Source organism: Podarcis filfolensis (genome assembly GCF_964270895.1).
Source record: "Podarcis filfolensis genome assembly, chromosome: 15".
Taxonomy (NCBI): Eukaryota; Metazoa; Chordata; class Lepidosauria; order Squamata; family Lacertidae; genus Podarcis; species Podarcis filfolensis.
This window is the reverse complement of record NC_139618.1, coordinates 5963929-5981417: the sequence shown is the minus strand read 5'-3', so window position 1 is coordinate 5981417 and position 17489 is coordinate 5963929. Positions and strand designations below refer to the sequence as shown.

General features: G+C 45.2%; 1 protein-coding gene across 6 annotated transcripts in view; it reads right to left on the bottom strand.

Annotated features, from left to right (window-relative positions):
- USP32 (ubiquitin specific peptidase 32) overlaps positions 1 to 17489 on the bottom strand; it is a 122531-nt gene that overhangs the window by 64462 nt on the left and 40580 nt on the right. For all 6 annotated transcript variants that reach the window (XM_083587381.1, XM_083587384.1, XM_083587379.1 and 3 more), the window contains exons 3-4: positions 4851 to 4956; positions 3783 to 3901 (exon numbers count right to left, since the gene is read on the bottom strand). In XM_083587381.1, coding sequence (XP_083443507.1) covers positions 3783 to 3901; positions 4851 to 4956 — 225 coding nt within the window. The remainder of the gene's footprint in view (positions 1 to 3782; positions 3902 to 4850; positions 4957 to 17489) is intronic.

The window sequence follows — 17489 nt, the reverse complement described above, 5'->3', positions numbered from 1 at the left end:
GATGAGAAGTCTCCTGTATAGCCTCCACTCCTCTGCAGTTCCAACAAAGTCTGCTCACTACCCACAAAACAAAAGGAAGAAGCAGCCACACCTGAATTTAAAAGGTACAGGGCTCATTCTCTGGGCTGCTACCATGCAACCCAGCCAGCAGCCACCTCATCTACAGTGTGCCAGCTCACATTGCTTTCAGCATAATGACCTAGACCAGAGGTCAGAAAGGTTTACCTCGCCTGGGCTGCGGAGATTGCTCTGCAGGCCGGATTGCACCTGCGCATGTGCAAATGCGATTTCCGGTGCCACAGAAGCGAGTCCCCACTCCGCGCTGTGCCGGTTTAGCACAGCGCATGGGGGCTCGCCGAGCAGGCGGCTCAGTTCGGGGGACGCTCGTGGGCCATTTAAACGAACCCTGTGGGACGCTTGTGGCCCATTGGCCGCAGGTTGCCGACCCCTGACCTAGACGGCTAAGACTGACCTGTTGGGGACTGAAGTATTGATAAACCTGCCCACTAGGAGGGGAACTGTGCAAGACTACCAAAGATCAATGGAAGAAAAACACTGGGTGGAGACCAGGGCACCGAAGCCACCTATGGAGCATTACCTCAATAGCAGAGCATCCGCTTCACATGCAGAAGGTTTCAGGTTCAATCCCTGGCTTCTCCAAGTAGGACTGGGAATGTCCCCCAGGAGAGCTGCTTCCAGTCCAGAGCTGACAATACTGAGTAAGCTAGGCCCATGGTCTGACTCAGTATAAGGCAGCTTCCTAGAGTTTTCGTAATGATTTCCAAGCTTTTTACCACACACACACACACACACACAAACAAACAAACAAACAAACAAACAAACATGAAAGCTAGCTGCTGAATCCCAAGCTAGGCAATGGACCCCAAGCTTCACAGGCTTGCTTAAGAGTTTGCCATTTGTTATCAGAAACCTGCCTGCATGAATTGAGTAGCTTGTGAACTCTTAATGGGCTTGCAAACCTACCAGCCATGCACACCAAACCTTTGGTAAATAAGTGCTCTCTGACTGAATTTTGAATTAATGGAGCTTGGACATTACCCTTTATTGACTTGCTTAACATACTATTTTCAAAGATATTTCTTTGCTGAACAGTTAACTTCTCAGCAGGGCTGAAGTTCAAATATTCCCATCTTTGCTTTGTCAGAAATTAATCTGCCTTGCCTATGCGTTATGTGGTGAACTCTTGCCACCCCTCTGCAAGAGGAAAGGCTGATGCAAAAGACAACTGGCTTTTTTCTAGCGTCGTCAACATGGCTGGCGGAAGTCCTGGGGAATGCGCAGAACAGGGGTATTGGGTGCAGAGTGAGATTCTCAGCTTTGTTATTCTTAGTAGCCATAGTACTGTCAGAGTATCTAGCTCTCAAGATTACAAAGTCATGCTTGAAAACAATTATTGTTATTTATTTGATTTGATTTCTTTCCTGCCCTTTTCCATAAGGTCCCAGGGTGGGTTACAACAATTTAAAATTAAATACTAAAATAGCTTAAAACAAATTAGAATCACAAGACTAGGGTGGGTCCTGAAAATGCATGTCTTGGGTGTCAGGGGCCGTGGTAAAGAGGTGTGCCTTCCGCATAGGAGGGAAACTATATAATGAAGGTGCCAGACACACCTCTGTGGGGAGGGAATTCTACAACCTAGCAACTGCTACAGAGGATGCCCCACAAGGGCACCACCACCCAAACTTCCAAGGACGGTGGAACTGCCAAAGGTGGACCCTCTGCTTATCTTAACACCTGATAGGGTCTGAAGAGCAATTCTTTGTGAAGACTCAGAACTCAGACAAAGTACTGTACAGTCGTACCTTGGGAGTCAAACAGAATCCACAGCTTCTGATTGGCTGCAGGAGCTTCCAATCAGAAGCCCCATCAGATGTTCGGCTTCCAAAAATAGTTCGCAAGCTGAAACAGTCACTTCCAGGTTTGTGGCGTTCGGGAGTTAAACATTCGAGAACTAAGCTGTTCAAAAACTAAGGTACGACTGTATAAGATTTCCATTGGATGGAGTGGGAATCGGTCTTTTCATGCTGCCCCTTGGCATCCAGGGGAATCAATGCACAAATGACAATCACAGCATGAATGGAGCAGTTGTGTTAGTATGCCATCTGCAATACGTTGAGCTGTAAGTGTAAGCGTTCCTCTCCAAATGCCTGCTCATTTCAGTGGCTAAGGAAAACAAGGATACAAAAATAAATAAATCCAACCCTACCCAGCCAGCAGGGTGGCATTAAATGCTCCTCAAAAAGCATCTCCTAACAGCTTATCAGTCTGTTGTTTTGCTTTCCAAGGGAAAGCACCGCTGATCAACTTTGAAACGAGGCATCTGATTAGATTTATGCTACCCAGGACACAACGGGCAGGTATATGACATTCTCATTCTCATTTATACAAACGCTTGCAGCAGACTCTCTCCTACTGCTTCTAGTGGAAAGAATTTTAATGAGCTGTAGCCCTTATGCCTGAGGACAGGCATCAGAAGTGTGAAAGACAACACTGGAAAGGAGTTGGGGGTTTTTAATGCTGTTTTGGAGAGGTGCTTCTGAGTCCTTCGTGCTCTCATCAAGGAAGACTAGGAGTCTGGGGAGGGGTGGATCTCTCTCCCTCGAAGGATGATGGGCGCTTTCCACATTTTGAGAGAAAGAGAACAAGAGATGGGACTTTGGGAGGTGGGATACAAATGATACAGTGCAGAAGACCCAGCCTTGGCCACATTCACACCCTGCATTTCTTAAGGCTCCTGAGAGTTGTGAGAAGTCCCCAATGCCCCTCATTTATCCTAAATAGAACTCAATAAGGCAGACATGTATGTACCAAAAAAAAAAAAAATATCCCACTGAGATCGCAAGATGAAATTTTGCAGGTAGCTCTTAGAAATGTTTAACAATCAATACATTTTTTGGAATTTAAATTTAAAATTTAAAGTAAGTCCATCATGTGACGTGTCACATTAAAGCCAGTGAAGTTCTGAAGAGATTGGTGGTGATGTTAGTTTTGAAGTATCTAACTTCTGGGCTGAGCTATTAAGGTTTTTGGGTAGTCCAGCAAGGCCAAAATTGTAAATTTCAAACCCTCATAACTCACAAACGGGATGAGATAAATAAAAAAAAAAGATTTAAACTTAGTTTAGATCATTCAACAAGTGTACAAAATATTAAGAAAATTGGATGACATGAGATAAAAATGTTGGATCACTTGATATGGAATGACACAGTTTATGAGGTCACTGAAGCAGGAGAAAAGGCAATGCTTGAAAGCAGGAATGGGGAACTGTTGACACTCTGGATGACGTTGGACTCCAACTCCCATCAGCCCCAGTTAGCATGGCCAGTGATCCGGGGTGATGGGGACTGTTGTCCAGTGACACCTTGAAGGCCACAAGTTCCCCACCCCTGAGTTTAAAGCAGCAACCTGGTGCCCTGCAGATGGTTTGGACTACAACTCCCAGAACCCCTCCAGCCAGCAAAGAGATGGCTGGCTTGAAGAACCAGACGCATGAATGCCTCCCTGCAATAGCCAGGGCTAGCTTATTCATTTCAGCAACCTCAGGTGCAACCTGACACCTGCATAGCACCTTGCAGAGACTAATCCTATCAAGTCTGCAATCTCCTACTACAAGGGTGTGGAACTGGATCTGGTCAGTAGACCTGATCCTGATTCTGCAAATCACTGCAGGCTACTTCGGACAGGAGGTCAGGGCTCCACACTTTCACCCTCATCCTCAGGTTATCCAGTAAAAGGAGATAAGGAACTGCAGGAAATACCTCCGAGAAGCATTTCTTGAGGCTTTCCGGGACTTTCCCATCGACCACATGAAGCATCCTTTCCATCTCTTCACGGACGACATAGCTCCCGGATTCATTTGAAAACAGGCTGAAAATGTCTGAGCAAAAAACCAACAACAGAATAATTAAACATTCAAGTCACGCCAGTGCAACAGAGCTGGCAATACCAATTAACTTGCACAGCTTTCTGAACAGGGCTGATTTTTTACTTTTCTGCACTCATAAAAAGGGCTTTGCTAATCAGTTATGTTATTGGGATCAACAAGGATGCCAGTTTAAATTGGAGCTGATAATATTTATATACAAAACATGAAATTACGTCTGCAGGAACAGTACCTGGAGCCTATAATGATTCTAATATTTTAATTTGTTACTGTTACTTACCTTTGTATTTTTTATACTAAAGGTTTTATACCTCTACACACACACACACATACCATTTACAGCTGAATGCAAATATAATATTCCAACTGAATTTATTTTGATTCTTCTGCAGAGAGTGGGAGATGCTAAGTGGAAAGTCTCAAGTTTCTTTCATAGAATGCCTCCGCCTCACTCTAATGGTCTAACCATCCTGACTGAACATTAGATTCCCATTTAAAATGAATGGAGGGAAATGCAACCTGATACAGTGGAACCTCTACTTATGATCATAATCCATTCCGGAGGCCCATCCGCTGGGCGAAACTGGACGCTAGTAGAGGCGCCATTGTGCACGTGCGCATTCGGCGGCAGAGCACTTCTGCGAATGCACAGACGGCGGCAGCCACTTGTGCGCACGCGCAGATGGAAGACGCTTCCGCGCATGCACGAATTGAGGCAAACCTGGTGTTTACTTCCGAGTTTGCCACGGTCGCAACTTGGAACGTCCGCGACAAAGGGCGGGTGTAAGTCGAGGTTCCACTGTATGTCCAAAGTTATGGATTGTGGGGGAAGGTGTCTGATTCACACCCCCACCCCAAATATTAGGTTTATATCCTGCCTTTCTTGCAAGTAGCTCAAGTGCACAGTGAACCTCCCCAAAAAACAGACAGTGCCGCTACTTACATTTTGCTTTTTCTTCATCTCTGCCCCTCGTTAGCAGGACTAAGCCTACTATCAGATTGTTGAAATGTAGTCCTTTGGACGTGCCACCGAAAGAGCAATATATGACCTGAAAGTTACAAAAAGAAAGTGAGAAAACTTTACTCTTTATGCCTTCATGCAGACAAGATTCTAATCCTTTTGCTTGGCCACCGTAGCACAAAACTCCCAAACTAAATGCATTCCCGAATCTGTCTATCTAGACTGGAATCTTGTTTCCAGCTGTAGTCAGCCAGAAGTTCTTAGTTGCTCACAAGCAGGACCTGGAAGCAACTGCCTCTCCATTTCAACCCAGATTCTGGAATGAAGGAATATTTATTCATTTAGAATATGTTATACCATGCAACCCCACCTAAAGTCTTCAAACAATAAAACTAAAAACAAAACAATAAAAAGTAATTCAACTGCTAACAACAGTCTTTCATAAAAACAGCAGCAGCGCAAACATTGGGACCAAAAAGTAATGAACACCTCCAAAGAGGTAATAGGTGTGTTAAAAGCCTGGATATGTAAGGCGATCTCGACCTGGCATCGCAGGCTTTAATCCTAATAACACTTACCTGGGTGTAAATGTAGACGAAGACTGCAGTGTGAAACTCAAACCTACCTCTGTACAAAGTGATCCCATAGACAAACATGCACGACTAAACCCAACTAACAAAAATCAAAAGCCTTTGCAAGAAGGGAATCTCCAAGTCACCCACACCCCATACTGCCAGAAGTCAGCATTTACACCAAGCCCCATCAACAGAGCTGACCGGCACAACCATCAGCCCCTAGCCCAAAGCCAAACGACACATGGTTTCAATAGGTGGTTTAGAGCCACACATATATTATTCTCCCAACTGTGCATCTTAGCTTGAGTAGGAACAGGACTTTAATATGCGGGTGGCTGGCAGGACTATGACACAGGAAGAACTCTCCAGTGGCTGCTAGTTAACATTTCCCACTGTAAGTGGGATTGCAAGTGATTTAAGTCCCTGGTATGAATATTGCATCTGATATGAACTCACATATCAGCCTTTGGCCGCCTCCTTAGCCTCCTTCCATCCCTCCCCTCATCTGTAATGTGGGTGGCAAAGCTACTGACTGCCAAGGCAGGTAAAGTGGTTCTGAGTACTTTAAAGCAATGTTAAGCACTATTATTACGAGTGAAAACTTCCCATCCACTCTAAAAACAAGTGTTAAAGCCTTGCTTATCTATTTATAGCCAGCGCAGGGAACCTTTGCCCCTCCAGATGTTGCTGAGCTACAACTCCCTTCAGCTCCAGCAAGCATGGCTGCATTATGAGCACTGGAGTGACCTCCCCAGGGCACAAGCCCAGGCAGCGGGTATGGAGGTCCTGGGCTGCCCAGACAATGTCCCTGCTCTTGGCTTCACTGATGTGTTCCAAAGTAAAGCAGAGCCATACATTGGGCACCTGCTTAGTTGCAGGAGTTGCTGGAAGGAGGTGTTCAAGGCACCATCCAGCTATCTTAGGGACTCCACTCCAAATTTGTGTAAAGTTTACTCCTTGGACTTTTCTTCTCCCAAAGATGTCTTGCAAGCAGTGGAGGTTTAGGATGTGTTTTCCATTTCCTAGGTGGGCTACCTTCCCAGGCTGACGAGCCCCATCTGCCCCTCACTTCCCTATACAGTGGTACGTCGGGTTACAGACGCTTCAGGTTACAGACTCTGCTAACCCAGAAATAGTACCTCGGGTTAAGAACTTTGCTTCAGGATGAGAACAGAAATCACGTGGCAGCAGCAGAAGGCCCCATTAGCTAAAGTGGTACCTCAGGTTAAGAACAATTTCAGGTTAAGAGTGGACCTCCAGAACGAATTAAGTTCTTAACCCGAGGTACCATGTGCAGAAACCGCCTTCTTAACTGTTAGACCCAGTATTGCTCTCATCCACTCAATCCGCCAGAGCCTGTCTTCACATACAGGGGAAGTCCCTAACTCAATGAGGGTTTGAGACTTATTGGCTACCCTCACCTAGTTTAGTCGGCCAACCAAAGCTGTTCCCAGGATGTGGCTGTTGTCACATGCTGACAGTTTCTAGGAGCCATGAGTGAGAGCTAAGTGCAGGATGGGGAACAAACTACCCCAGAAGGAGCACAATGTGTCCCTCAAAAGAGAGGGCCAAAGGTTCCCCACCACTAATTGATAGGAAACACAAGGAAGCTGGCTAGTTTCTATTTTCTGGGGTAGGGAACCCTGTGGTCCTCCAGATGTTGTTGGACTACAACTCCCATCATCCCTGATCATTGGCTATGCTGGCTAAGGCTGATGTGAGTTTTGAGTTCAACGACATCAGGAGGACCACAGCTGACCTACACCAAGCCTGTCACTGCGTCAGCTACTCTGGGAGGGAATGAACATTCATACTTAAGTCACCAGTGGCATGGCCATTCTGTCACCTCCCTCTCAAGCCTCACGGGCCTACAAACCTGTTCCAACACATTTGTCCTCAGACACGCACAGTATATCATATTACTTATTAGCTACCCTTCAGGTTGCAGCACTAGGTGATTATTTATAGGTCCGATAGTCATGCGAGAAGTCATCATAGGACAAATCTCCCCCTGCTTCTAAAATAACTCAGCCTGTCTTGCTTCTCCAAGAACCAGAGGTGGAGCATTTTCAAGGTGCATAAATATCAGGCACTCCTAGTGCCTGGGGTTTTATTTACAACTGATTTAAAAAGGCTTCTCCCTAAACAATTGATGCCAGCTCTCCTAAAGTTTGGACACTGGCACATAGAAAGCCACAACCTCTCATTCTAGCCCAGGCAGTCATATCACAAGCAGTCTCCTCCAGTTTTCTAGAGGTAAACTGGAGGTGATTAGGCAGAGCAGGTTTAATAAACTGAAAGGGAGTGGGGCTCTCCTCCTCCTGTCAGGTTGTCTGTCTGTCACTAATCATCAATGCTGGCATGTTCAGGCATGTGCACTACTAACAGGCTAATAATGTTCACTGACTTTATTTGCAAGGCCAACTTAAAGACTTCAATACCATTCCAAAGGAGTCACATGTACAGATGCCTCCCCATACCTGTAGTGGCTACTGGTTCCAAACAAGCACTACAGGAACTTGGAGGCAGAGAGTGACCTTTTAGTTTCTGTCCTGCTCTAGGCTCCCAAGCAAGGAGAGTTCCATGGAAACTGGCATGCACACACCCTTCCAAGCAGGGTCTTTTTTTTACTGCCAGAGACAAAGGCCATAATTGCTGTTCCTATTAGTTCCCTATCTTGTTCCTGTTGACAAAACTGAATTCCCATGCTCTGTGCCCTCCAGCTTGCAAGCCCCAGCTAGTGGCAGGCATTATGAGGTCTCTGGATTGCTCAGGTTTGGTGTAAATCGGGGCTGGAGAACCTGGGACCCTCCAGATCTTGCTGGGCCTCGAACCTCCTTTACCCCAGCCAGCATGGCCAATAAACAGGGACCATGTTTAAACCAGAACCTTACTTCTTAAGAGACATTGGATCAAAGCGATTACCATTCTGGGCATGTCTCTTCTGAAGGCAGGTAACTCTTCAAAATTGGGAATGAATAAATGAGAGTGAATAAATGAGCCAAGTTTGTTGCCATCCAGATTCTCATCGCTGGTGTTTCTTTTCTGAAGCTTCCTTTCCGAGAAGGCTGAAAGTCTTAAAAAAATGTTCAGCCCCCGAGTATGCTGGAAATTTCATCCGTGGAAGATAAGAAACAAAAACACAGCAGGTTGCGGCCATTTTATCCACTCACATTACTTGGCTATTAAACAAGGTTGACTTTCTGAAAACACAGCAGGGCCTCAAATGGAAGAAAGGGCCTGTTTTGAGCAAGGAAGCTCAGCCCTGAGAGTGTATTTCAGGTCCTTTTATTGTAAAGCAGCACCTGGTTCTCAGAAAACACTGCAAGGAGCCAAGGGACTATTTTCCTGGGCTTGGTAAATGCTCAGCTTCAAAACAGCTTCTGCCACCTTCAGAGAGAGGCCCACTGCATAGCTTTAAGCAGATATGATTCAAGTGCATTAATGGCTTCATGTGCCAGCTCCTTAGATTCCAGTTCTGTTAAAAATCACATTTTTGCATGCTTCAAATATGCTAAAGTTGTTTAAACCCACTAACACACTACACAGCTCTAGTAGACAGATATCTCCAAGTTCTAGTGCAGTGGTTAGACTGCTGGACAGTGTTTGAGGGAAACTGAGGTTGAAATCTCCACTCAGCTGCAAAGCACACAGAGTGGCCTTATGCCATCCTTAATCTAACCTCCCTCACAGAGCTGTTGTGAAGATAAAACTAGGTTTGGGGTAGGAAGGAGCCACTGATGCGCTTCTCAGAGAAATTAATATACATGTAATAGTATTAAACTGCTTTGTGCAGAGACAGGTTATCTAACTCAAGACAGTCTGCTTCCAACTGCAAAAGTCTATCCAAGTTATCCCTCCAACAATGCTAATTCAAGGATTTTCTAGGAATCTGTCCCATGTAAAAAAAAAACTTGGGAGATCATTCCTCACAAGCAAAGCAACTGCACACGCCCCATGAGGCAAACCTGGAACACAGGAATGACGATGAACAAGCAGCTTTGGCAACAGCGACAAAGCAAAAGCTAACTTGAGGGCAAACTTACCTGAAGAGTGGCAACAACACAGCGGACATAGGAATAGGACAGCAACATAAAATGTATGGGACATTCCAGGCTACCACATTGACTCACAATGACCACACAAACATTCAAGGGATGATCAGGTGCCAGAAATGTAATTCTCCTTAGTGCCAGTTGTGGTGAGATACCCTCACTCCCTGCTGCTCTACAAGGACTGAGATGCAAGAGATTACCACGAGTTTCAAGACAAAACACCAGCAGAGACAGATGCTTTGATTCAGTAACCAGGTAGCATAGAGCTTCAGCTTTGATTGCCCTCTCCAGTGCTTGCCATAGGCCAGTCCCACTTTTTCAAAAAGAAGACCATTCAACAGTTGTCAAATGGCCTCCTTACCTCTCCACTGTGTAGGTTCTCAGGGGCACCAGAGAGTCTCCAGAAAGTATTTCTACACAACAGCAACCTAATGCACTTTACACATTTCAAGACATGTCCCTCTTCCCAAAACCTCTGCATGGGTGCAAAGCGGGGAGCAAGTCCCAGGCTTGCAGCATTCTCCCCTAGTCTTGTCATGATCCCTGATGAGGGAGAAATACAGACTGCTCACTTCCCCATGGACCCTCCTGACTTGAGGATGTAGCTTTACCATCTTCCTCAGAGCACAAGCCCCTGCTAACACCCCCTCCACTACAGAGCACAGAAGTCAGTGCCTACAGAATCACAAAAGGGACCCCAAAGTCAACACAGCCATCTTCTCAAGGAGAAGTGTTTGAAACTCCCATTGTTCTAGGTGCATTTTGTGACAGGGAATTTCATCAGCGTGAGCAGTTTATGAGCTCTGGGCGAAGTACTGCACCAAAGATTTTAGATTAAAACTGCAGAGTGAAGAAAAGAAGGATCTTTTTCTGCCTCCCCACTTCCAGCTACTCTCTGAAGACTAGAGAAGAGACCCTCTTAAGGATATCAGAGGGGTGGGGCAGGGGAAGAACTAGGGCACGTGAAAAAGGAGTATTTTAGCGGCAGTTCATTCATTTTCAGCTTTGTATTGTTGTTATAAAAGTGTGCCTAGACATTCCATTGTTGAGCCCATAACCTAGGTTTAAGGTGCCATTTAGCTACTAGCTTTCATATTTCAGTTTCTAACACTGTCAAGGAGGTAGAGCCAACTCCCTTCCTCAGCATACATAAGCGCTCATGTGATACCAGCTCTCTACTGAGACAACATCTTTTATAGCTCAGCCAGCTGGGAGCTGTCCAGGGTCCTGAATTGCTCAGAGAGGCCTGCTTTGCCTTAAATTTGCCTGTCTGGAATGGACTTTGTGGTTCTTCCACTTTCCCTGCAAGCTGTAGCAGAACAGTAGAGTTCTCCTCCCTCCCACTGCTCAAAACACAGAATGTAAAGCATGAGCTGTCAGTTGTTGACATGCTGTCAGTTTCAACCAGAACCCTGACACATCAGGAAGCACTGATCCAGCTTTGTATTAACCATTTGGCTGGCACAAAAAGCAGGGATTGTATGCAAGTGCTCAAAGTGAGCTGGTGGAGGAGGGATAGAGTGCTTTGTCCTTTCTTTAGTCCAGCCTTTCTCAACCTGTGGGTCCCCAGATGTTGTTGAACTACAACTCCCATCACCCCTAGCTAGCAAGGCCAGAGCTCAGGGATGATGGGAGTTGTAGTCCAACAACATCTGGGGACCCACAGGTTGAGAACTGCTGCTTTAGTCCCAAAAGAGAAACCAAGTAGTCTGCAAGAGGATGGAAGCTTCCCACCTCTACACCAGCATTTCTGTCAGTCCGCAGTGGTCTAATAAAACTCTGCAGGCTAGTGACCCTTTTGTGCACTAGCTCCCTATTTCTTGTTTCACAAAAGCCTGAATACCAGCAGTGACTCGTGTGGCACAGTACTATCGGTCTGTTGTGGTAAATAGGTTGTGTTTATTTTTCAGTTCTGTCTTATTTTGATGTCAACAAACACAGTTGCTTTTATGCACTGTTCTTTAACTGTTCTATTGTTGGTGCTTACATTTGTAGCTCTATTTTGTAAGCCACCTTAGTGTAGCCAGATGGATGAACGCAGACCTCATGATCAGAAGAAGTGGACAGTTCAAGCAGGGACACTAGCAGGACAACCCGGAACACTTCAGGTCCTGGGAATCACAAGACACTGAATCTCCAATTCCGCACCACAGCTGCTATAAGTGACCAGGTGTGCAGCTCTCTTAAAATCACCAAACCATCCTTCAGGTAAGACTACAAGACTGCCTTGCCTGCCCTAAGTAATTGCCAATGTTAAGATTCAAACCAAGTTACACATGATTTACATAAAACATGAAATTCTCCAGACCCGCAGGCACAAGCTGCAGGCACAAATCTCACCTTTGGATGCAACGATATTTACCTCACAGCCCTTTCTGTTGACAATACACTGAAAATACACTTGCTGTGTGATGTGTGGAGAGCAGCCTGCTTTCAAGACGAAGAGTGTGGGTGTTACACTTCTAAAACTGATGGAGCAGATTACTCTTCAGAATGCCCAGCTCCCTCCATGATATCTATTAAGATTTATCTGTGCCAGAGAAGAGGAAAAAAGGCTGACTCCTTCTAAACAAATCTGCTTGCACTGCAATTAAAAGTGGTTGCCATATTTACGGGAAAGGAGGAAAAGAAGCAACTGACTGTGGAGCCGAAGCACCTCCTCGAGCGGTAATTACCCAGCTGTGTGCCAGGACACCCCTGTGTGCTGCGAGGAGTTAAATTACCGACAGCTTCTGGCAGCCCAAAGTTCCCAGCCGCACAGGAGGCTGTCCGCTATGTCTCCACCCAACGCCCTGCTCATCTTCCATCCTTCCGATCAGCTATTCTGACATGTTTCTATATCAATCGTGACTGGATCATTCAATCACTGTCAAGGTGCTGGCCAGGCAGAATGCCCTGCCCTGAAAAGGAGGCTGCCCGTTGAATCTCTTTGTGAGCTGCTGTTCTGGCTTGGCCTCTGTCCAACAACCTCCTGCAAGGTTGGAAAAAATCCTATGCGTTAACCCCATCAGGTGCAGGAAAATCATTCAGTCACTCCTGGTGAGGCAGCATCCCTAAGACAGTGACTCACGCAAGGTGACAAACTGAAGCACAATCCAGGTAAGACAGAGGCACTGTTAGTGGGTGGGTTCCCTAGAAAGGACGGATGCCTGCTCTTGATGAGGTTACAATCCCTCTGAAGGAACAGGTACATAGCTTGGGCATACTTCCAAATTCACTGCTCTCTCTTGAGGCTCAGGTGGCCTCGGTGGCACAGAGTGCCTTCCATCAGCTTCTGTTGGGCAAACAGCTGTGCTCCTATCTGGACAGGGATAGTCTAATTTCTGTTGTCGATGTTCGGTAACTACTAGGCTTGATTACTGCAATGCACTATGCATGGGGCTGCCTCTAAAGCAGATTTAGAAAATTCAGCTGGTGCATAATATGGCAGCAAAGTTGCTCACCAGGGCAAGACAGTTTGAGCATATAACCCGGTTTTGACCTATAAAGCCTTAAACAACTCAAGACCGAAATACCTCAAGGACCACCTCTCCCAATATGAATTAACCAGGAACCTGCGATCTTCATTTGAGGCCCTTCTTCGTGTGCCCCCAGTATGAGAGCTCCAGGGAGGGGCAATATGAGAATACGCCTTTTCTGTGGTGGCTCCTGAAGGGACACTATTCCATTGTCTCCCAAGATAGATGCCAACCAAACCCTATCTGTGGAATGTTCTCCTCAGGGAGGCTCGCCTGGAGTCTTAGTAAATACCTTTAGACATCAGGTGAAAACATTCCTCTATAGCCAGGCCTTTCACTGCTTAAATAATCTATGGCCTTTTAAACAGGGGGTATTGTCATTCTTTGCTATCACATTGTGCATTTCTATGTTTTTATACTCAAAACCACTGTGATCCTCAAATGAAGGGCTGTTTATCAATTTAATAAATGAATAAGCAAGGTGCTCATCTGAGGGCAGGTAGGGCAGGTATTCACCTATACTCTAAAAATAAAAGCATATTTTGGTGCAGAAGTGAAGTATACCTTCTAGCTGAACTCAGAAATAAATAAATGTATTCCTATCAACAGATATTTGGGGAAATGATGCCTTTAAAAGGATGGGGCAAGCCAGTGGTGCAGTGGAACAGGGATGAAGAGGAGCTTCTTATTTCATAGCAGGGATGACATCAACATCTCCCAGAGAGCTATCTGACAATTTTCTGCATCCCAAATAAATAAGTTTCTTGGGAGATAAACTCCCAAGAAAGAGGTGGGTTATATTAGCCAAGAGTTAAACCGCCAACTGGAAAGAAAATCCCTTCATTATAACCAACCAACCAAAGCAGAACAAAATAGCAATCAAGCAATTGAGTCCACCAAAACTCTTCATCAGGCTGGATGTTAAGCAAAAAATAAAAAGGGTGGGGTGAAAAAAGTTGGCATTGGTCAAAAATTAATCTGCATTATATAACAAGGATGGGGAACCTGTGGCCCTCCAGATGTTGAATTCCAAACTCCTATTAGCCCTGGCCAGTCTGGCCAGTGGTGAGGGGAGTTGAAATCCAACAACATTTAAAGGTCACAGGTTCCTCACTCCTCTTGTATAGTGTTAAGAATAGGTGTGGCTATGAGCGCTGCCACAAAGCACACCTACATTTCAAAGTTTACCACCACACCAGTGGGACAAACTGCAGCCAAGCTTGACTAAGGCTCAGATGAGGCTTGTACATATAAACATACCACATCTGATGAGATCCACAGGTAAACACTGAACACAATGCTCCCTAATTTAGAGGACTAAAGGCACTGCTTTGGTGTCTCTGTCCTCGGAGGAATGGAAGGGCTGGAGAACCTGTGGCCCTACAGGTGTTGCTGGACTGAACCTCCCATAATCCCCAATCACTAGACATGATGGCTGGTGTGAGTTGTGGTTTCACCTGCCTTAGTGCAACAGCCCAAACAACTGGCATGAGCTCTATTCAAACACACACAATCCCCTGACTGCCAGCTTTCATTTCAGCAGCCCCCATGTCCACCTGCCTCGTTCATCTCAAGCTGAGGCAAGGCAGTGGCAAGTTATGGGGAAATGTGGCTAGTCTTGGGAAACACCGGCATTGGAAAAACTCTGAAATTGGCTCCCAAAAGGAACTAAAAACAGTCACCTTGTAGTCCTTTGTGCCCAGCACTCCTGCTCCCTCTTCTGTTAAATTCCCTCATGTAAAAAACCCACCTTTCCTAGAAAGCCCCTGACTGAACACTCCTGGCCTCCATCCCAAATCCAAAATGAGGCCAAGTATATGCAATGGCATATTACTCAGACCCACTGCTCTTGCCTCTCCCTTCACTAGGTTAAGTCTATGAGAGAGGGACCCATTTTTTGCTTGCATTACTCTATGTAGAGCCATGTATGTACACCTATTGTGCTATTTAGTAATATTTATATCAACAACCTGGGAGCTCAAAAAGTTATTCCATTCTGGGATGAAGCATGCTTCCATACACTGGACTCAAATCAGGTAATATTCTGCATCAACAATCTAATAATCCAGCAATTTTTTCCCCTAGTATGTAAAAATATTTATCTGTTAGCTTTCCAAGCAAGAATATGGCAACATACAGAGTTTGGAGAATCTTGCCTTTTGTGTGTGCGCATTTGGCAGAAGGAAAGGCATGGTTAAGTGAGAAACAGTAAATGCTACACTTCCTCTCCACTACAATGAACCTAATCCTATTCTGCCATAACCATGTGTACATTTCCAAACCTCTCCTCCAAATAATGAGGCCTAGAAACTTGATTTGCCTTTCACGAGTCCAAAGTCTGTGCCAACTACCAGACTCAACGTAGAATTGAAGGTTACTTAGAGTCATGTCCTGTGTTAGAGCTCTGTATCCCTCTGCGGACACTCAGTATTTATTCTCAAATCCTTATTCTTGTGCACATGTACAACAGCATCTGCAAAAGATGCAGGCAGAGTCTTATCAATAATTGCTTCTCAAGCGACAAAAAAAAATCATTAGCCCATTTCACCTGATAGAAATAGGTTGTGCCTAGTTCTGACTTCACTTAATGGGAGATGCCTAGATACCTAATCATTCATACCAGAAAAATCAATAGCTGTATATATCACAGATGGCCTCCAGGTTGAAATGGATTTTAAAATTATATAGAACAAGCTTCTGACACTTTCTGAGCCCTTACTAGATGCTGCCTGCCCCTTCAGGTTTTTCTACCACAGCCACGAGTCCCAGTAACTTGCTTACCATTCAAACCCAGTTGCAGAGATTCTATAAATTTCAAGTTCTCTTCTTGCGATGAATAATTTCTGAAAGTTACCCAAATATTGTGGTTGGAGCCCCCAGAAAATTTCCACAGTTGAAAAAAGGAACTTCCAGTGTTTTTATTTGGGAAATTGTTTCATGTTGCATGGACTGCATCATGTGGTTCTCGTGAAGGTCCTGGTTAACAGCTGGTTATACCAGAGAACCACTTTATCAAGCAGAATGAAGGTAGCAGCATGCGATACTATGGAGATGGGTCATCCATGCCCCTTTTGCCTCCAGGGTCAGAAGGGGTGTGGGGAAAACCTCCAGATTACTGACCACTTTGCAAAATGCAGAATATGTAAGCACTGACACCACCAGGTACATAAGCACTGGATTGTTATCTAACGTCTCTCCTAAATATAATTTGAGAGAGAGAGAGAAAGGGCCCATGCCCCAAACCTGGAAATTTTATTCCAACACCTCTCCAGATTGAGATATCGGTCATTATGCTTTCGTGCATATCTTCTCAGTCATGCGGGCTTGGAAAATACAGGACGGCTTAATGCACAGCTGAATTTTTCAAGGCTGATTTTTTCTAGAAGCTGAACAGTGCACACACAACACTGAAGTTGTTGTGCTCTTGTGGTACAGTACACACAGCCCTGAAAACGCACCACCTCCTTCTACCTTATGGTGATTTCACCAGGACACATTACAGACTAGGGACAGTTGGGAATGAAAGGGAGTTGTTATTGTTATTTTAAGTTTAAACATTTAAGAATGAATGTTTTATAAACAGGGGAAATCTTTTTGCCATTTTCACTGCTGCTTGCTGCATTTTTTAAGAAACATGCCCAGCTAGCTTTGCTGGGAAAATAATTATTATGCTGAAATGATTATCTGTTGTCTTCCACAGGTTCAGCAAGGATGGCACAGATCTGTGCTCCAGATATACTCAGAACACATACAGACTGTGTTTACATGGCACATAAAGCCGGGATTTCTGCCTTACGGTTTACTGGGAATGAGCTGCATGAAGTGTGCTGGTGCATGCTGCTTGATCATTCTAACTCCCTGAGTAACACAAACTGGAAAGCTGCAATGGAGCTTGGTTCTGATGTCCAGAACCAGAACCAGGAGACACATGAAAGAGGGCAGAGGAGAAGTTAGCTTCACACAGGTGCAGTCTCAGATTGCTTGGGGGAAACTCTGGAGGAGGGGACTTAGGCAGCTGCAAGGAGGTGGGGACCTTCGGTCTCAGCAACTGCTTCACAGGGGCAAGACCTACCAGAGATGAGTGTTTGTTAGCACTCCTGTGCAGGTCCTGATTTGGCTAATACAGAGTTAATAACAACCAGCTCAGTGTATTTTACTTCTGGCTCACTCCTGCCACCGCCCCACTTCATTTATTTTCTCTGGTGGAGTTCCTGTGTACCTAAAGACCTTGTGATAATTAGAAAATCAACGGCTACTGATGAGAAAGACTTCGCCTGCTACATTTCTACCTGTTAAAAGGCACGGGAGTGTCACTTCTAGGCGATTTCTCTCATGGCAGTGTTTTTGAAAGCATTATATCTGCTCCCCTCGAAAAGGACAGTGTGGATACAGAACAGCAAGGAAGGCTGTTCATGCCACTGAACAACTGCAGCACTAATCTGCATCAGCTGCTCTTTGTTGAAAGTGCCTGCTTTTATTCACTCCCTCTTGGACTAATCTTATTTTTTCTCCATTAATTTCCTCTTATTCCTC